The sequence below is a fragment of the Zosterops lateralis genome (genome assembly GCF_965231275.1).
Source record: "Zosterops lateralis genome assembly, chromosome: 6".
Classification (NCBI taxonomy): domain Eukaryota; kingdom Metazoa; phylum Chordata; class Aves; order Passeriformes; family Zosteropidae; genus Zosterops; species Zosterops lateralis.
In genome coordinates, this window is record NC_139761.1 from 32,659,364 (window position 1) to 32,680,453 (window position 21,090).

A 21,090-nucleotide genomic window follows, 5' to 3' on the forward strand; every position below is an offset into this window, starting at 1 on the left:
TCCCATCCCATTTTTTACACCAGAATAAACTCATATCTAAAAACCTGAGCATAATCCTTCAGCAACAGGATTTAAACCATGTTGTTTGGAACCATTTCTCCAAATAATCAACATATGTCCCTGGCAAGTCTGCAGTAGCTATTCTGAGGGCAGGATCTCCCCAGGAGGCGTTCAAGGGGCCTTACAAACACAGAATGGGTGATACACACATGAGTGCTGTGCATCCATATCTGTGTTGATAAATGTGTGAAACCTTCCCACTATTTCGCCAAATAGGTGAGACTTAGGAAGTAGTTGCTTTTCCCTAAGCGAATAACCAGCCTGCCCCTCCAAATCTACATGAAGCAAAGTAAGATTTTTGGGTTGACAGAGCATATTTCCTTTTTCTGAGATACGCAGATATGGAATATAATTAAAATATATTATCAGTGGTTGTAAATCTCTGGCACCAGTAACCAACACACATATTGCAGGAAGTCGGCCTTTGTCTAGCATTAGCTCTATGTCTCCAAGGAAGTATTGTTGTTCAAGGAGGTTTTGAGACCCTGGCATGACCAATTTTGATAAGTCTGTTGTTGCAGTGGGAAATATCAACTGGCAAAGATGTGTCTTTCCCTGAGCCAAATGACTTTATTGAGGCCAGCAGCCTGACTGAGGAACCATTTCAGGTACTTGTTTCTCCATGTTAAGAAGAATCTCATCCTAGATAAATCGGTCAGGTCTTAACACTAGAAAGTGGCAGTACCAGACTTATCCTTCCAGCTTATGCGTCCCAAGAGAAGGCCTTATTGGCCTGTTTGGCCATCAAGTCAAGGCAGAGGGAAAGAGGAAAGCTCACACTGGTTTTTAAATGTCAGAAGCAGTTGCTGAATTTTTCGTAGTTTGCAAGGCTGTTATGATGCAGCATTGACTCTTCCTGATAAAAGGCAAGCAGAGGGAAATGCAAGCATCACACCTAAGAGCGTGCCACAGGGGGAGGCATCATTGCCGCATTGCTTCCCAAGCCTCTGCACTTCCACTTCTGCCTCTTAAACAGCTTCTTTAAGAGTCTTCTCCTTAACATTTGGCTTCACAGGGGTCCCCAGTTTAGTCTGTGCTTGCACTACACCTCAGGCTTTCCCCACCATTTAAGTCCTCTTTCTCCAATGATCAGCGTTTACATCAAGCAGACTGTGCAAAGCAAAGTATGGAAAGCCTCGTCTCTGGCAGCATGAGCAGAGAGAGGCTTCCATCCTGCTGCAGCATAGTCAGCAACAGCTATCACTTAGATCACTCTGGGTAACTCTGTAGTGCACATGCTTAAAGAAACAACACAAAACCAAAAACAATCCCCCCTCCTAAAAAAAACCTCCCACCCTCCCCCTCCATAAAACCCACCCCCAAAAATATTACTTGAGATTCATTTATATGAATTATTAACCATCATGGACAAACATATTACTCTAGCTCTAGCTAGAAAAATAACACAAAAGGAGAAAAAAAAGCTTTTCTCACATAAACTCTCTCCTTATGTTTAAAGAGAGTGGCTGTGAATATATGAGGGTGAAAAAGGCTTGAGAACCTTTTTCAGGGAGCAAAAGTACATTTTGCCACAGTAGAGCAGGATGAAAATCAAAGAGAATGGGGCTGGGAGAAAGCAAAAAGGTCCAAATTTAACTCTGTTCAGCAAACTGTTACCAGACACTACAGTGCAATGATGAGATTACACAAATACCAGAGAAAGCAGGAATTAGAGACAAATATGCCAAGAGGGGTGGAGAAGGAAAGCATATGTGCAAGTAAACTACTCTTCCATACAGTAATGCGTATTTTTCAGAGTGGATCAAGAGCAGAAGAATTTCTCAACACCTGCAGCAGATGTTTCTAACACAAGTGAAGAGCAGATCTCTGGACAGCTCTTCTTCATGTTGGTTGTATCATTTGAGACTTATAGCAAGTGGCAATATGGAATTTTTCAGAAAAAATAATAAGGTCTGTATTGCTTCTCTGTTCATGTTTTACCCTAGTTGTCACCGGGTCTGTGAACTAAGTATATTTAAGGCTACATAGAAGTAGCCATCGATATTTAAGGCTACTTCCTTTTGGTAGAGTAGTTTCCCTGTGCTGGTCCAATAGTGTCAGCCATACAGACAAACCTCTGAGTGCATACAAACTGGGAACTGATAGAAGATCTTCCTTGAAATAACATTACTGCTGCTAGTCAGTATATGCTTACAGCAGCCTCCAAACACTACACGCTAGAGTAATGGACAGACTGCTTGTACAGTGTACATATAAGACTAGATGCTAATTAATTTCCCTGTCAAATCCTGAAGTAAAATTATTGGATGCCTGGGATCTAAGCTGTCCTGACCAAGCACGTTATAGTAAGAGAAAAGAAAACCAAAAGCAAAATAAAATTCCATCATAAAACTACTAAAAACATATACATTAGCATTGTAGAAGAATGACACTTGTGCCATATTCCATGGGTTTTGGCTTCCTGCTGGCTCATGGGCACTGAGAACACTGAACTGAAAGCAGGCAGTGGCAGAAGCTAATAGCCATCAGCAACCCCAAGAAGGTTTCTTTTTCAGACTGATCTACTGATTTTTTTTTTTTTAATTGATGGCAATAACAACAACAACAAAAAACTTCTTGTGAGAGAGCTGCAAGTGGTGCCCAATGGAATGGCTGAAGAGGTCAGATTTCTTTGTGATTTTCTCTCACACAAGATGCAATGAAATGAACAGTAACCAATGAATAAAACAAGTAACTTGAGGGATCCAAGCTACTTGAATGTTTTTCATTGCTAAAAATGTGGAGGAACTGAGCATCTCTGCTCTGGAAGACACCCAAAGTATGTTTAGTCATCAATCCCAGGCATCATTTTTAACTAGCAGCCAAAATGACACTCCTGCTCTCTACCATCCACTACTACACAGGGCAGAGGAAGCCATCAGTCTAATACCTGCTTCCCTTGCACAGAGGTCACCGGTGCGGGGAACCAGCAGCAAGCTTTACCAAACACGCCCACATTCTGGCTTTCCTTCGACAGTGTTGGACAAGAGCTCCCTGCCTCGCGAGGCAGGCAGCAGCAAAGAAGAGTCCGTAAAAACACCCAGACTTGAAGACGAGTATCAGAAAGTCAGAGTCCTCACATCCGGCCGGCGGTGTGCAATGTCTCGCCCCCGAACCAGTGTTTGTTCAGTGCTCCCTGCAGACTGGATGTGGCCTGAAACAGGCGGGCAAAGCTCACCTCTGCCCAGTGTGGTTCCTGTTCACCTCCGTGTTTAAGGCCAAGTTGTGTAGGAAGAGAAAAAGCTGCCACCACACTTGATTTCTGTTCTGCTGATGCTGTAGAGAAGAACAGTTAAAGCGAGGTTATTTATATTTCTAAAATTGCAACATACCACTTCTCTTTTCCAATAACAACTCAGTTACACTTTTCAAGAGCAGACACTTTAATCCCATCAGCATAACAAGGGGGTGCAGCAAGGGATGAGGGGAGAGAGGGAAATGATAAGTTCTCCAGAAATAATTGTAGCTCTAACATTACAAAAAGAAAAGAGCAGACCCTTTATGCATTGTGCACAAGAGGATTAAACTTTTTTTTTGCTTGTAGGATTTCGCAGAGTTTAGCCAAGTGCTGTTTTTAATCAGATTGGCTTCTGAGCCTTTCAAAAGCCCCAGCTGCATGAACAAACAACCTTTTTTTTTTTTTTTTAAAAAAAAAAAAAAAAAAAAAGCCCCCCTTCACCCCGAAAGTAAAAAAAAAGAAAAAAATATAACTGGTGATCCATCTGTAAGTGATTTGACACCGTGAAGGTCAAAGGGTTAATCTTCAATTTAAACCACACTGCTGAGACAGCAAAACTCTGATTTCATCTAGTACAAGAAAACACATTCGTGCACACACACACTCCCCCACCCTCCCCCCACCACATTTTCCTTCCCAGCATCTCCAAGATAATACTGCCCTTTTTATAGCCACTTTTGACAGTAAGCCATAAATAATCAGCCTTGGAGCCCTTTCCTACTGACTGGAGCCAATTAAACCTTAAGCAAGAACATACTTGAAAACACACAAAAAACCAAAACCAAGAGGTTATTTCAGGTCCCATTGTCAAGGAAGAAACATGGGAGTTGAGTTTCAGGGAGACACCAGACTACATAATGCAGCTTTGGGACAGGGACGCTGTTCCTCCTTTTGTTATACGTAATCACCCCTGCAGAAGTGGCTCTGATTATACCCCCACCTTCCTGCACTTTAATGGCATCTCACACAAACAGGTGGGTTTCTCTTTACATTGCCCAGTCTGGGATACTATTTCACCTCAATAACCGACCCTCTATTAGAAGTCAGTCTTCATTTTCTCATCCAGAATTCCATATTTGCTAAGCAGGCATGATCATTTCTGGAAAACAAAACAAACTAGCCCAAATCTCCGCCCTCTACCCCCCTCCCCAATCCCCAGCAGACGAGGAAACAGAAGACTGGCTTCCCACAACTTTGCCTCAGTACACAGGAGTTCATAAAAGAGCACTGAAGCACATTATATGAACAAGATGTTTCAACTCAGATTAGCCCAACAGGAGAGAACAACACAGTTCCAAGGCATTTTTTACATAATCACAAATAAGAGAGTTGCAACTGGAGTCAGTGTATTGGAGATGTGTGAATAGACAGTTCTTCAAAGCCCTTCCAGATAGCCATTAAATTATGTTCGTATTCCAGTGTGAGTAGATCTGTGCCATTTGATTCACAAGCACAAAACAGGCTCCCAGAAAACCTGTGTTCATCTTGCATCTTAGCAGTGGGTCGTTACTCTTGCCCTCAAGACTTAACAAGAAGAAGAAATGGATTTGGAAGAATTCACACAGATATTTCAAGAGCACTGTGTTTGTAGCATAACCTGTAGGCAGTGGCTCTACAGCCTGCTATTATTTATTTCAAAGTAACTTGTCCTGGGTTCAGTCCTTACTGATTGCACAGGCATTGCTAGGTTTACAGGTGAAAACAATCTTTTAGAAACCATCCTGTAGGGCTGGGTTAAAACCCACTAATTTGGCCTCAAAAAGCAAGATGGTTTTTGTTTTGTTGCTTGCATCTCAGTTTGACCAGGTTTGCCCTTCCTCATCAAACTTGAGAGATTCTTCTCACCCTCCTCCATACAGCCACACTCCTAAAACCGCTCAAACATGCACAGGGAACCACAACATCCCCGTGACATCCAGATACCATGTTTTTATCAAGCTATTACAGCTTAGGCAGATTCCTTAAAAAGAGATCTTTGGGTAAGACGTCAATGAAGCAGCTTGCAAGAACAAAGTCATCTTCTGCAGTTTCCACGAGCAAGGAACTATGCTAGGAGAGCATACTGGACAAACATATTGCAGATGCTCTGAAGACAATCTGCTTTGTTAGATTATTTTATTCTATTGGAAGCCAAGAAGGTAAAAAACTGTCTTATAGAGACAGGGAAATGCAAAAGGATGTTTAAAAATTGGTACCGAAATCCTAAGCTTGAAATACATCTCAGCTTCATTGGTGGACCTTCTCTAATGGAAACTGTCATGGAATTTTATAAAGTGGGTTAATTTGGGGGCACAGAAGAGGAGTGCTGATCTGGCATGTACCGTTTTACTATTTCACACTATTGGGAGGATAAACACATGTAAGAACCCCCATATTAATGCCTTCCTTCGTGTAGGAGGCTGCTTTGTGCTTCTCATATGGTAACAGGTTTCTAATTATCCTGCCTACTGAAGTTTTATACCTCACCTCAGCAGAAAAGGATTACTTGCTCTTTCCAGTGATAGGTAAGAGAGGCCATGTTCTGAAAAAAACAGTGGAAGGACTGAGCTCATATGTCTCTTTTTTTTTCTTTTTTTTTTAAGGGGGGTGTTTTTTGAAGAAGGTATTGAGTTTTGGTTTTATTTGGTAAACAAGAGTTTTAGAACTGTACTTTATGACGGTTTACAGGCCTGCAAGAGAATCAGTGGGATGTGATAAGGCAAATACTGAGAAAAACTCTAATATGTATTTTAGTTTATATTCTATTGTGTTTATTTCACTGCCTCTTGAAGTCACTTTTTGGTACAGCATTTTTGTCCTTTTCCAATTAAAATTGTTTCCCGCATTTGCCTAATACACTCAAGGAGATTTCCATGCAAAAGCAGAATAGGAAACATTTTACCCTTGGCTCCCCTTGCTTATAAGAAGCGTAACATCTCAAGTAACTTTTTTAGGAATGTTGACACCATTTTGTTTTGTAACTATGTTGAGGGAAGCTTTCCAGGTTTCATTCCTAGACCTAGGGCTTGCTTGTATTTCCCTAGGTCTGTATTCAGCCAGCATTTTCTTCCATGGTGGTGTGATCCCACACACACTTTCACTGGCCCACATTCTGGAGCAGCCCACTCACACTGTCCTCTCCTCACAGCAGTGCTGGAAAGTGAATTAGAGCAGCACAATGATCAAGGCCAGAACTAATCTCATAAAGAAGTTGCCCTTACTGTTTAACAGGTCATCCTAAACTATCTGATCCATGGCATCGTGTAGTCAGACTGATGTTTGTGCCAGGACAACAGAAAGAGGATGACTGTGAAGAGGAGCAAGCTGGGACTACCTCCTTCAGCAGCAAGCCTAGCTAATGGGGCTTGGAGCTTATAGTTTCACTTCTGGGCTGATCTGCTTTCTGTGGTACAGAAATGGGACAAGAGCCACAGAACAGAATGGCAGATACTATGTGCAGTAAACAATTTATTGAAAGAACTAAAAAAATGTCCTTTTCACAAGTTTTTGTGTCTTTTTGCCCAGATTTGCTTCAGCCAAGATCAAAATTCTTAAATATTTCAAGATTGAGGGGTTTTTGGTATGGTATAATTTAGCTGTCAGGATAGACAGAAAACCCAGAAGAGTGATTCCATGAATTTGGCATATATATTTTTAAATGTGATATGTTTTCAGACATTTTTCTAAGATTCATAACTATTGCGACACCGGTATATAATTTCCCTAAGCTTCACCAGGCTGATTTGCCCTTTATCAAAATAACTCAATGCTCAGAGTCACTACTGCACAAAAATACCAGGGATGAACATTTTGCCACCTCCATGTGGGAGCAACAAAATAACCTTTTTGAGGGTTATTCTTCCCAAGAAGGAAAGAAGTCCCTTTTGCCCTCTATACTAACTGTAACTAAAGAAGAGTAGACTTGTGAATACAGTAAGTCAACACAAAGCTGGAAACACATAAAACCATTTCCTATTGCAGCTGCTGCTTTTAAAGGGGATATCCTTAAGAGACTGTCTGTCTGAAGCATTAGCATGAATGTTTCAATGAGTCACAAGGAAAGGCCATTTTACAGGAAAAGTGTCCTCTGCAGCAACAGTACTTTAGTGAAGCCCCTTCCATGAACTGTGCTGAACCAAAAGCCAGACTACTTGTAAACAAACACAAAAAAAAACATTCAAGACTTTTACTGGAAGCAAATGAAAGAGGAACATAACTGACCTGGCACTTATTCCTTCCCCATAATTAATTCCTAATACATGTTTCCCACTGTAAGCATACAGACACATATCTGGCAAATAGCACCCCAGATGTCAAAACCTTTTGTACTCCTACCAAGCCCTTGCACAGGGTGATCAAAGGGAAGATCAGGAGAGGTGATGCACCTCAAAGAAAATGCTGTCCCTTTGACACAGCTCCTTGAATGCATGAGCATAAATGTTTAACAGATTAATAAGACTCATTTTTACATTTGATATACACATGCCATTAACATCCCTGTTTAAAAAAATAAATATGCTTGTCATATACACATGTTGTATGTAGGTCTGTCTGGTACACTGTGTCTACCCTCTTGATCTCATGGGCAGCTTCTGACTTTGCTTCATAGCTTTGAGACAATTAAGGGTCATACTCTGATCCCATTTTAACTAGAAGGATTAATATGGCCCTAAATGGTGTTGTGAGAGCAAAAGAAGAATAATGGCATATGTGTACATAAAAACATTATTCTTCCTTTAATGACTAATACAAGTATTAGCAACAAGTGGTTGGGATTGTATTTATTCACTGAATACAAAAATACTTGCACACCGGGAGCAGTTGCTGACTCATCGCTGAAGGCTGTTTTGGCTGCCAGGTGGCTGGAGGCATATTGTGCTACCACAAAATATGCTTTAGCTTAGAAAGACTAGAAAGTCACAGTCCCCAAGGCAACAGAGGTTACAGAAGGTGTCCCCTACTGGAGAGAGACATGCAGGCCATTGGAAGTCAAATACAAATCTTTCCAGCTGTGATTCCTAATGACCAAAATATAATGTGTGTGTAGAACTAGCAGAGAAAAAAAAGAGGCAATAACAGAGGGAAAAAATTAAAGAGGAGCTCAGCCACATAGTTTCTCATGGTGACACAAGAAAGAAGATGTGAGACCTTCCTCAGGAAACTCAATCCTTCTGTCTTGCAATAACTCTTACATGGGACTAAACTTGTAGTAAAAGGAGGTGTCATCCCAAGTATCGCTTCCTTTCTCATGAACCTCCATCAGGCTTTGCAACAAGATAAGCAACATGCGTGTTTATGGAGAGAGAACAGTACTGGGCAGAGCCAAAGGGATGCAGGGTGCAGGGGACCCCTAAAACCCACGTATGGGCTGCCCAGCCCAAGCACGGGAGGGGGCACAGGCTGAGGTGCTGGGTCTGAGCAGCAAACAGCGACGGCTGTTGCCCCAAACCTGCTGCCAGCGCAGCTGTGCAGGTGAGCCCTTTCTCGACTTTCTGGTAGTTTAAAAACAAACACACAGCCACTCGCGCCTTCCTCTCCAGCGCGGGCAGGAAGGGGAAGCAGACAGCCGCCATGGCAACAGCCAGCTGACGGCAACCTGGGAAGGGCAACCACCGGCCACCGCGTTCCCAGGCCCCCGGCCTTCCCCTCCTTTCCCATCCCGAGGGGCATGCTGGCTTCATTTCCACAAATACGGTAAATAAAGATCCCACATTTCCAGAGAGCTGCACCTGATACCAGTCTGTACCTGTGACACGGGGTCTGGCACGGTTTGCCCCATACTCTGGGGGTCTCTGTGTGTGTGTGTGTGTGGGTGGGTGGGTGGGTGGGTGCTGGAAGAGATGCCCAGGAGAGCACAGCCCACACTGCACAGCCACGGCTGGCAGCTGCAGTTTTTGACCCTTTTAAGGGTTTATTGACTGAACCTGCGTGTGATGGGGCAGAGCTGTTTCACAGCTCCCGGTGTTCCTCGCCTGCCCTGCGCAGGCCATGGGACCCGCTGACCTGTATTTGACATCCATTCCTTCACCAGCAGAAGGGAGGTGCTCCCAAAACTGCTCAGTGCTGCGGAGACCCCCCCTAGTGATTAAAGTCTGCCTCGGGGTTTGCTTAAAATAACACTTTAAAAGTTTTTACAGGAAAAATATCCTGGCGTGGGGGGGAAGGGGTGGGCGCGGGGAGGCGGCGGGAGGGCAGGTGCAGGGCTGGGGCCTGCGGGCAGCGCAAACTCGTCACAGCGCCGATGAGTCAGAGGCTAAATTTAGCCAGCGATATAAACACAACCACCGAGCACAAACACGGCCCGGCCGGGGCCTCGCACGCACCGCCCGCTGCTCCTCGCCCGCCGGCCGTGTCCGCTCGCCCTCGGGGGGCTCCGGCCCCACTGCCAGCACCCCCCCAGGTCTGGCTCCCATCACGGAAAACCTAACTGGGATCAACAGGAGTTGCCTCACTGCTTGTTTTTGGATCGTTATTTTTTTCTGCCGTGGTCCGGTCCTCGGAAGGATTCCTTTTCAATTGGCGAGGCAGCTACTGAGGAGAAACAAACAAACAAACAAACCTCCAGAGACTATAAAAGGCTGGCAGGACACTTCTCCTTAGTGGCTCTAAACAAAGAAGAACTCTGCATCCAGGCACTTGCTTTCCTGTCTTTCCACCATAAAATCGAATTGAGTAAAATACAAATGTACACTCCTCATCGTAAATAATCAGTCCAAACATCTCATCATCCCCCCCAGAGATGGTACTATCTTAATAAGATCAACCAACCTAGGGGAGGACTGGAGGCAGAACAACTAGGTTCCTATCAGCAATCCTTGCATTATCTCAGTCAAGTTACAACCTGCATTTTCTACTCTCCCACAATAAAAAATAAGTGGGGTATTACCACAGTTATTTCTTAATCGAAAAATAATGTCTCAGCTGTCACACAGCTACAAGCAGAAAGCATGTTACCACTGTCACAGTGCTGCCAGAGCTGAGGAAATCCAGAAGAACCAGCAGAGACTGAAGGGGTTGTACAGGAGGGACAGCAGCACTGAACACTGATGTTAGAAATACTGCAGGACAATTCACCTATACTGTCTCAAAGAACTGTTTCATGCACTTTATTGTGGGCAGTCTTGGTCTTTTGAGGTTGTGGCCCCACTACCTCAAGACAGTCCTCTGTCTGATGGGATTCATGGCACACAGTTGCACAGAGCTTGCACAACTCTCCTGCCACTCAGCTCCTTGCCCACTTGCTCTACTAGAGCTAGGCAGGAAGTTTTGCTTTTTAACATTATCCCCTATTTTAAGCAGGAACATACATGTAATATATTTAAATCTTTTGTCAGCTGAAAGCATAGAGGAGGCTAGATTAGGATGACGTAGAAGTTTCGTGGCTTTTATTAAACTGATATACCATGATGGTATATGACTTGCACCAAGAGTTTATGTAGCCCAGCCTCCAGCAGCAGCCTTACATGGCTGCCTGAGGAAAAGCTAAGAGCAAGTACATGCAATAGCTTCCACTAGCTTCTTTCAGCATCTAACTAGTTTGAGCCTAGGACTTCCTGAGTGAGATCTGGTTTCTGTTTATTTAATGTCTGCTTCAATGGCCATAAACTTGTCTCAATTCCCCTTGAACCCAGATAAAGCACTGGGATGCACAATATGCCTTGACAAGGAGTTCCACAGCTTTTACCTGTTGCAGGAAAAATGACCTCATTTACTTTAAGCTGGCTCCCACTAGTTTGACTTGATTTTGCCTAGTTCTTGTACTGGGAGAAATTACTCTATTCATCTCCTTCACGTCACTTTTGATTTCTGTATAATATTGCTTCCCTCTTGGTTTGTATGTTTTTTTAGGCTTAGCAGTCCTAGCCCATTTTTTCATATGGAAGTTCTATCATCCATCCTGCCCTTCTCTGAAGCTTTTCCAGTTCTGCTGCATCATTTTTGGATGAAGAAAACCAGAACCTCATGTAACATTCAAGATAGGGTAGAAACATGAATTTATACAGTGGCATAATTATGTTCTTGTTCTCAGTTTCTTTGCTTAATATACCAAAGAACACCATTTCAGATTAGATGTGAAATGGTCCAGCAAGTTTCTGTTAACCTACATGTCAAGTAATCAGCTCCACAGGCAGCAGGATTTCAAAACAGGTGCTAGGCAAGGGGCAGCAGGTTGTAGTGTCATTTGTATGCATGGGGAAGGTACATTTCCAAGCCCACCTCTTCCTTCACTGTCACTTGTCAAAATGAATATATATATATATATATATATAATCTAATGACATTAAGCAAAAATCTGTCTCCACCTCCTCATATCAAATTTCTGACTCCTCTGACCATAAGAATGGCCCCCTCCTTTCTTCAAGCCTAGGATTCCAGTTCCATAGCCCTGAAAGAACTTTGGTTTACACCTCAGTAAACTCACTTCCCAAACTCACACCCACCCTATCCCCTGCCCTTTAAACTGGGCTCACTCACTTCAGGAGTTCTCTCCCTCACCATGCTTGTGCATCCTCAGCTGGAGATTCGAGTCCTGCACCAATGGGCAACGCACGGAAAGCAGAGCTGAAGAGGTGACCCACTGTTGTTTACAGCAGCAGCAAGGACCAGCCAGCAGGGAAGATCCTGAAACACACTGACCTACTCAGGAAACAAATGAACGAAAACATGTACCCCAGGTCTCAAAGAGACTGTAGGTACAAGTGAAGTATGGAGCTGCTGGTGCTGCAGGCTTAGCTGCAGGACAGTCTGAGTCTCTGCATTATTATCAGGAAGCTTTTCTGAACATTTTCCCTAAAATATAAGGTCATCATAAAGAACAGATTACTGCAAACAATTCCAGTGTAAAAAAAAAAAAAAAAAAAAAAAAAAAAACCCACAACTGTTAAAAATGCCCTGAATGTCCTTAAAATAATGAAAAAAGCCTGATGGAGTTTGGGATAAATTATGCACATTTAGTACTATGCACCTATTCTCTCATGCCAATAAGTTTCTGACAAGCAATGCAGGCTCTCTGTTGCATAAGTGAAAATGTCTCAGAGGAGGCCTTGATAACTCTCATGAGAGATGGAGAGGAAAAAGTATGCAAAACATAACACGTTTCACTTTCAAAGGAAAATAACATTTCCTCCTGGACATTTTCAGTGTCATTAGCTTGAGGCAAACAGGTACATGCCCAGCTGTCTGCCCACAGCCAGTGTGGATGCAGGCATTTGTGTTCCATGGGCTGCTAAACCCTGTTGCAGTGATGGTAAGACTTACTTGCTGAACCAACTGGGGAATTTAGAGAAATGAAGTTTTCTATAGCTAGATCCGCAGACTCTTTGAGCATGGTCAGCATATCTAAATCAACTGCAGGATTCCTGATGTGTTGGAAAAGGACTTTGTTGTTGTTTGTAATGCACTTATTTACTGAAGAAAGCTCAGCTCTGATTCAGCATCTGGTTCTCATTGAGGCTCAGCTTTTTTTAAACTGAGCTTTCCAGATGGGTTGACTGAAGCACAAGGAGGTCAAGAGACTTGTCTGAGGTCATACAACAAGTCAGTGGCTCTGCTTGGACCTGAGCCCAGAACTGTTCAAGGCTACCACTCCTTGGCTCTTAAAGAGACAATTTTATCCCCTGTGAAGTGATCTTATCTCCATGAAGAAGAAATACGATAAAAGCAGTCCCCTCAAAGCTGCAGCCTGCTTTAAAAGAGTTATTTTATTTGGAAAGAGCTATAGTGTTCCAGTGTCTCATTGAAGCCCATCAAACTGAAGGGATGTGATACTGATATACAGTGTCATCCACCCCACCCCTGTATAACCCCATGCTCCTCTGGGGCAGCTTTATGCTGCTGCTGCCACCATCCCTGGTTGTGTACTCACATCCCATCTAACCACCCCCCATGTCATGAAATACACTCTCCATTCAGCACAGGTTAAAGCCCCTCCTCAAGGCAAGGAAACCCAAGTGCACTCAGGACCTGAAGCAGAGCCCAAGCACTTGTTGCCGCAGCCTGGACATGTGGGGTGTGGGAAGCACATCCCAGCCAACCAACCAGCAGGTCCCCTAAGCTCAGCTTTGTTCTCCATAACCTCAGAGCACACTCTTGAAGCTCAGCCACAGGCTGGGCTACAGCAGGAGTTCACAGATTCTATAGCAAAGGCACACTTACTTCAAACCAAGGAGGAGATGGCAGATACTGGCTTCTCTTGCCGAAAGCATGGCTTGGCTCTACCTTTGTTTTCCAGGGGCAGGGTGAGAAAAATAAAACGAGGAAGTTTGCCAGAAGTCACACAGCCTCAATCAGGTAAGAGACAGTAAAGAAGTCAAGAAAACATAGATGGGTCTCACATGTCATTCTGCAGAGCCCTTGCAATCTTGATCAACCTGTAGCAGGCTCTACTACACTTAGGAGCACAGAGCATTGCTCAAGTCTTCTTACAAGAAATTCAGCATCTTAAGGAAATGAAGGACATGGAGTTCTAAGGATGAAATAGCCAGGTTTTAAATTACTGTTTTCTGTTTAATGTATTAATAGGAAATGGAACTCTGAAAGTGGTGTTCATGCCAAAAGCAAGCATAGGTGCGGCCAATTTTCTTATTCTTACTAGATGCATACCCAAAAATCTTTTGTATAGCCAAAAAACACAGAATAGATACCATTTAGCTCCAGAAGCCCAGAGAAGAGATAACAGTGACTCTCCAGGGTTCCCAGTGTGGGATGGGTTAGACCATGTATGCAGCTGAGTCTAATGACAACCCAGTGATGTCAGCCTCAGGAGCAATCGCCTCCTCAGTTTCTCCCTCAGCCAGGGATGTACATTAACCAGCAGCCTTTGTGTCAACACAGCCTTGCTGCTGCAGCAGCAGAATGGGGGCCATACCTGAACTGCTGGAGAGTCTCACAGAACTCAAGAGCCATGAGAAGGCAACTCTTGAGCTAGCTGGATGCACCATTCCCATGCTAAAAGCCTTTCCTAACTTCCACTGAAAGGGCATACACATTTTCTTTTCACAGGTTCACAGATAAATGTTTTGTAAGCTTCGAAAACAGGGACAGCTTGTTGAAAACCAAGCTTGCTCTCTCTCAGGACTTCACAAGACCACAGTTGTGTGACTAACTTTGTGGTATTCTAAATCTGATTCAAGACACCACTCTGGAAAGTTGGTTTTGACCAAATGTTTGAGACAAGCTGGAATGGGCTTTCCAAATCAGGGATTAGTTTCACAGCAAGATAAACGACAGCCCAGTTTTCCATGCCTCAGAGACTGCCCCTTCCAAACCACAGCACATTGTGAACTGCTCACGTGTCTCCAGGGGCAGAGCGCCTGCTTCTTCAGCACCGGGCTGGGCAGAGTCACTGCACACAGGACACAAGGGGGTTCTCCACGGGGGATTCGTGCCAAAAGCCAAAGGAAATCCTCCATGCAGGACTGGGAGGGAAGGGACTGGGCATGACAACAAAACACTCCACAGAGAACAGTGCTTTGGACACCAATATGTGGCCCAATTCTCAGTTTCCCTGACAAACAAGAAAGAATCCCTTAGCAGATCCAAATGCCAAGGTCTATCCCAGGGTCATGCTGTGGATAACCACTGGCTGAACTACTCTGTCCTCGGGTGAAGTTTTCGAGTTGGTTTGGGTTTTGGTACTTTTTTCCCCGTTTTGTTTTCAGATTTAAATGGCTGAAGGCCCCAGCTCCCGTCCCCTTTACAACTTGTTGCTGTTGCAGTTCAAACAAAGAGCGCGGAGCCCCTCCTCTGGCGGGCCCCGGGGGCCGGGCCGGGCTGTGCAGCCGGACGCCTTTGTTTACTACGGCTCCACACGCCGGGCTGGCCGCCGGCCGGGGCTGCGGGGCGGGCCGGGCACCGGGAGCCGCGCCCGGGCACCGGGAGCCTGGCCCTGCCTGCCCTGGGGGGGCCGGGGCGGTGGGCGCTCCTGGACGCCTTTCCAAGGCTCGGGCATCAGATAGGGACACTCCCCCGAGATGAAAGGGGTCAAGTTACAACCAGTTCCACCAGTTCAGTGCAGGGCTCCTCTGCCAAGTTGGCTAAAGCTTCCCTTTCCTGTGAGACAGCCTGGCGAGAGAGGGAGCCTGCAGCTAACCCTGGCGAAAGGCGCCGCCGGGGAAAACCCCATTCAACCACAAACAACACATGCTAAAAAATCTCGTGGTAGCTCTTTATTCCTACAGTTTGCTAAATGACATTCATAGCCCCATCTGCATTTCTATAGGCTAATCTTCCTTTTTTCTTCTTTAATCCACCACCTATTCGGAGATGAGGAGTCCCAGAATTTCCCCATCTCCCAGACGACACAGAGGCGACCAAGCCTTTCCCTAGCCACAAGCCACACTCTCTGACCAAGACAGAGACCCTCACTTACCTTTGAGAAGGGCTTGCAAACGATCCTACAGTTAACAGAGGACAAACTCACTGGGAGTAAGAGAAACTTTCTGTCCCTTTCTGAAGACAGCAAAATTTCTTCATACACAAGCAGATACACACCCTCACTGTTGGGCTTGCACATAAGTGGCAAACTACTGCCTACTGCCAAGCCTCTGCTACCTCTGACCTCTCTGTATGGGCTGAATTTCCATTTTATCTCTACTCAAAGGGGAAGAAGAGCAAGGAAGAAAAAAAAATCAAGGGTTCTGGGGGTAATGGTTACTTTGTTTCTTTGAACAGCAGTGTTTGGTTTTTGGTTGGGTTTTTTTTTTTAAGAAAACAAAATCAAGAATCTGGAGTGTGGTTTTCAGACCTGATGGCATCTTACAGCTGTCTTTTGTTGTGAGGAAGTTAGTCATAAGTCTCAGACGCTAGCTAGGGCTGTCTGGCTAGTAGCTGCTAGCAAGTCTAGTGTGATCTAAATATTCTTTACAACATTATATAGAACTACCGTTAGACAACAAGGAGTGTCAGAACAGACTCCAGGCTTGTTATCTCTAAGACGAGGAGCTGACATAAGCCACTGATGGCTACATGTTCTACAGAAGAGAAGGTGCTGAGGTGGTGAGGAGAATGGAGAAGAAGACCAAAAGCTATAATAAAAAGCAAGAAGGAAGATCCCTGGGAAAAGCCTCAAACCCCATTGGTGAGGAACTGGAAGAGCTGGAATAGCAGCAGCTAACACAGAAGAGCTCCCTTCCCAGGCAGTAAATGCAATGCAATCCCTCACATTCTCTTCCCTCCACCTGCCAATCTTTAGGAAGGGCAAGCAATCTAGCATAAGCAAAATCCATCAGGATACTCCTGCCCTTTTATCACTATTGGCAGTCTGCTGTCTTAAACAACAGCTCCCTTAGCTGATCCCTGGAGCCAGTCTTCAGAGTAGCAGTCTTGGAGAGGTAAACCCCCACCTTGCCCTCCAGAGACAGCCTACCCTCTGTATGTGGAGCCGGTGGAACTGGTCCGCAATGCACTGCAACTTCCGCGCAATCTGCACCTCCACGCGTGCTTCCCGCTGACCTTCCTGAGGCTCCTCCTGGAGGTGAGGATCCAACACAAAGCCAGCTGGAGGGACATGTAAACGGTAACCAGCACTCCCTACAAAACAGATCAGAAGAGTCATTCTCCCAGGACAAAGACTGTCTTTTCTACTCAGTACACTTCATGGGGGAAAGAGCTGCACATAATCCTAAATTTTTGACTTAAAGTCTAGTTCCTGAAGGCCAAACAATGACTGTATACTGTAACACAGTAAAGTAAAAGATTTGCCCAGCTTTCAAATTAACTTATATTGATTAAGTGGAGCATTGTGCTGATTCCCTTAGTCAAATGAGTGGCAGGATCTTAAAATTGATTCCTTTTGCTTGTTTACAGCTCAGCCAAGTGCTGTGGTTTGGGGGTTTTTTTTAGGACAGTTTTGCAGTTTTACAAGATCTCTGCCTCAAGCTGTCTCCACTCAAAGGCAGCAGTACCTTTTCTGTCAGTCTTTACTCAGTTTTATGTCATTTATTGATTTCAGTGATCTAAATTAAAGCTGAATTGGATACACGAAGCTGAGCGGTGACCCATCAGTTACTAATAAAATAGCGGATGGACATGCTGCTTATTCAGCAACTTTATACTCCAGTGAAGAGCCTAAAAGCTGTATCTTCATCTCTCCACTGAAAATTCCTAGGAGTTTCCACTTCCTATGTGGCTGAGACAGACCACTGGTAGTTAAAAAATCTAGGCAAATTGTAGGATATGAAGTACAGTGAGTATTTAAACATGTAGCAGTAAAATCAAATGTGATAGAATAAAGCCAAAAAGAGAGAGAAGGAATGTCAAAGATAGCAGAGGCAATGAGCAAGTGTCTGGTTCCTGCAGTGGACAAGCAAGGGTAAGAAAATACAAGTTGTCTTTCTTGAGGGAATAGGACTAAAGCAAAATAATTTCAGTCCTTTAATAAAATGCCCTAATGAAAGAGACCTTGCTTGATTGGGGAACAGCTAAAGGGACAGTTTCTTTGCTGCAAAGCTAGTGACACTGGAGTGCTCTTACCATAGAAGAGTCTCCGTGGCTCTTCAGTGACTCCACAAGGCAACATAACATCCTGACTGGAAGAGGATGGGCTGAGTGTTTGAGTTGCCTTGTCCTGCTGCTCAGGATGCCTGATACCGGGACCACAGCAGTGTGTGAGGGGGAATAGTTGAAATCTCCCCAGAAGGCAGCTGTAGGACTGGTTCTGTGTGAAAAAGCCAGTTGCAGTCATCTCACCAGGCTGACCTGCAAGTCCAAAGTCATCAGAGTGAAACACGTCATCGTCCAGCCCATCCAGGCTAGAATAGTCGTCTTCCAGGTAGCTGGGGCGATCCATTGCTCCTGCAATAAAGGGACATTTGAGGAAACAGCTAAGACACAACAAGAATGTTGTCCAGGAGCGAATGCCTTCTGCTCCAACAATAAAATACAACTGATTTTACCACACCTTCTCTCTTCCCCGCTTTCCAGTGCTGCCCATCTGCATGGACAGGAGAGGTGAGTGACCTGTGGTAAAGGTCAAGGCTTTGCAGAAAGCCCTCAAGTGCTAGGCCAAAAAGAGACAAGCTTCACACGTGTATAAGTCCACCCAAAGCTCCAATTCTGCTCACACCTGCTCACAAGTAGAGAGCCAACCCTCAGCCTCAGCACACAGAAACAGAAAGGACATTTTTAAAAGCAACCCAAATTCTTCTAATAGCCCCATGGCCAGTCAGCTTCTTTGGGGGTCTGCTTTGCTTTGGCCTGCTATATTTGAACTTAATGGTATATCCCATTCATTTTTTTCCCACCTATTACTTATTGATGAAGAAAAGCTCTTATAATCACAATGCTGGAAGGCCAGATTTTTAAGAAACCCTAGTGGTTGCAAAAGTTAGAAGCTGTCAAAGCCACTTCTGTGAAGCTCTCCATTACTTCTCCCTATGAGGGCCAACTTTCCTTTCAACTTCTCATTTCTTCCCTCAGCTCAACTTAAGATATGTCCCAAACTTGGCAACGTAGTCACTTCCTTATCCCTCTTACCCTCAAGCCTACATGTGCTGTTAGGGCAATGGTTCATCCTACTACAAAAGAAAAACATGGCTGGTGTCAGTGTTTACAGCAGGATTTCTGTAGTTGCCACAGCAAACACTCCTGAGCTCTGTTGCAGCACAAAGCTGAACAAAGATGGTAGAGGGGGGAAAACCCCCATAAACCCTAAATCTCTATTTCAGACCTCCTTGCAAACATTAAGCAATTAGAAGCAGTATTAGCAAAAATGCCACAAGTCCCTTTACTGTTACCTGTGCATCTAACCCAATTGGAAGACAGACTCCTAAGAGATCCATCTCCAGGATTTCCACCCAGTTCCAAACAAGGCAGTGAAATTCAACTCTTCATGTCTCTTCCTTTGCTCTGGTTTGCGAAGCATTTAACAGAACGGAAGACTAGCAAGAGGAATTTCAGGCCTGAAGGAGACATTAATAACAATTTTATAAGGATGTGTTCAGCGCTGCCCTTGGTGCTCCCATCTCCCCCCAGGTGAGCAGCACTCGGGACACCAGCAGGCTAGAGACAACAGGACCAAGCACTGCAAGAACTGTTTCTGCAGGGCTCTGGCTTGGGGGCACTATGGCTATTTAAGTCGCTGCATCACTCAACTGAGCCACAACTCCACAAGAAGTTTCTGCACAGCAGAGCAGGTACCAGCCCCACAGCGGGAGGCAGCTCTGCTGGATGACAGCAGTGGCAGAGCACTCATAACATTCTCACTATGGCTTAAAGGAGCACACTGAAAGGAGTTACGGGCCCCGAGAGGCAGCATCCCCTTGGCAGCTCCAGGCAGCATCCCCTTGGCAGCTCTTCTGCTGCATCAGTCACCTGACACAGAGGCAGGTGGGAATGTATTTTGTCTTTGCAGAAAAGTTTGCCAGATCTCATCTGTCAGCCTCACTGGGAGACGGGCATTCCTCAAGGAAAGCGCAGCAAAGGCACAGAGCAAACTCTGAACAAAAGAGGGTTTAAAGAGCAAGAAGGACAACTCGATCTCCTGCAATACGGTCCGACCCTTCTGCCGAGCTCGTCAGAGAACGTCGATGCAGCGCGAAGGATAACTCGTCCTACACTCCCTGGAACTCCTTCTACAGCCTCCAAAGGCAGCTGACGCTCGGTTCCACAGACACCGGAGAGCTCGGGCTGCGGGTCTGTGCCCGGGCAAGCCCCGCGCCTCCGGTCCGTGTCCTGCCCACGGCACTTCCTCCCACAGGCGGCGGCGACAGCGGCGGGCCGGGCCGGGGCCGGGGCAGGGGCTGGGGCCGGGCCGGGGCCGGGGCAGGGGCTGGGGCCGGGGCAGGCAGGGGCAGGGGCCGGGCAGGGGCAGGGGCCGGGCAGGGGCCGGGGCAGGGGCCGGGGCCGGGGCAGGGGCCGGGCAGGGGCAGGGGCCGGGGCCGGGGCCGGGGCAGGGGCCGGGCAGGGGCAGGGGCAGGGGCCGGGGCAGGCCCGCGCTGACAGCGGCGGGCCGGGAGCGGAGGGAGGGCTCAGCGCACACGTGCGTGCCAGCGTCCCAAAACAAAGCTGGCCGGCCCCACTTGGCCACCGCCGGCCGCCTTTAACTCTTCCCGCCCGAGCTCCAGTAGCCCCGCAGGTGTGCCCCAGCCGAGGGGTTTAACGCGGCTCCCCCGGGCAGCGCCTGGGACGGGACTCGGAGCTCGGCGGGCGGCCCGGGAGAGGCAGCGCTGCCTGTGGAATCAGCCACCGCCTGCACCAGCGAATCAGCTGCTTTCCCGGTGCCCGGCGAGCTCATTCCTCGCCCGCACCCTCCCTCTCTCTTGCCGCTCCCCGGCAGGCGCGGGACTCGGGCACGGCCGGCCGGGCCGGGGCTGCCCCGAGGCGAAACCCCTTCCCTGTCACGATCGCTCCCGGCCTCGGCACCGCCCTCACCGGCGACCCGGCCCAGAGGGGCCAGCCCCCAGTGGCGAAGGCGCTTCCCGGGCACTCACCGAGAACCGGGACCGGCGTCCCTCGGGGACGGGGCGTCCCGGGAGGAGCCGCCGCCGCCGCCGCCTCCGCACCGCCAAACTGCGGCCGGCGCCGGCGGGCGCGCCGCGAACAGCTGACGGAGCCCCGCCCCCGCCGCGCCCCGCCCCGCCCCCGCCCAGCAGCCAATGGGAGAGGAGGGGCGGGGCCGGCAGCGGCTGGCGGGGCGGGGCGGAGCCAGGCGGCAGCGGCAGGGAGGGGCGGGGTGTGCCCGCCCTCAGCGGCACCGCGGCCTGCACCGCGCCCGGAGCGCTCCCGCAGCCCGCCCGGCAGCCCCAGCCGGGCCTGAGCCACTGCCGCGCTTTAAATCTGATGGGAGCGTGACTCCAAATAGTTGATTCCCAACA

General features: G+C 46.7%; 1 protein-coding gene across 4 annotated transcripts; it reads right to left on the minus strand.

The window, feature by feature from the left end:
- Nucleotides 1–1,378: 1,378 nt before the first annotated feature.
- Nucleotides 1,379–20,795, minus strand: BMF (Bcl2 modifying factor). Of its 4 annotated transcripts, none has more exons than XM_083862788.1 (5): nt 20,707–20,795; nt 19,012–19,176; nt 17,975–18,070; nt 16,644–16,807; nt 1,379–3,336 (listed from the first exon to the last, which is right to left on the minus strand). In XM_083862788.1, the coding sequence occupies exons 3-5, from the start codon at nt 18,063–18,065 to the stop codon at nt 3,235–3,237; spliced, it is 357 nt and encodes a 118-aa protein (XP_083718914.1). In that variant the 5' UTR covers nt 18,066–18,070; nt 19,012–19,176; nt 20,707–20,795; the 3' UTR covers nt 1,379–3,234. The 4 variants fall into 4 exon arrangements, with proteins under 4 accessions (XP_083718914.1, XP_083718911.1, XP_083718912.1 ...); XM_083862785.1 differs by having other exon boundaries at nt 17,750–18,070; XM_083862786.1 differs by lacking the exon at nt 19,012–19,176 and having other exon boundaries at nt 17,750–18,070; nt 20,707–20,789.
- Nucleotides 20,796–21,090: the final 295 nt, after the last annotated feature.

Bases quoted from the DNA above. Each gene is read 5' to 3' on its own strand.
- BMF (XM_083862785.1), bottom strand. From the start codon at position 18,065: ATGGATCGCCCCAGCTACCTGGAAGACGACTATTCTAGCCTGGATGGG. The intron at 16,808-17,749 runs GTAAGAGCACTC...TCTGTTTTGTAG, and splicing joins GCCACGGAGACTCTTCTATG to GGAGTGCTGGTTACCGTTTA. The intron at 3,337-16,643 runs GTAGGCTGTCTC...TCTTCTCTACAG, and splicing joins ACCGGCTCCACATACAGAGG to CATCAGCAGAACAGAAATCA.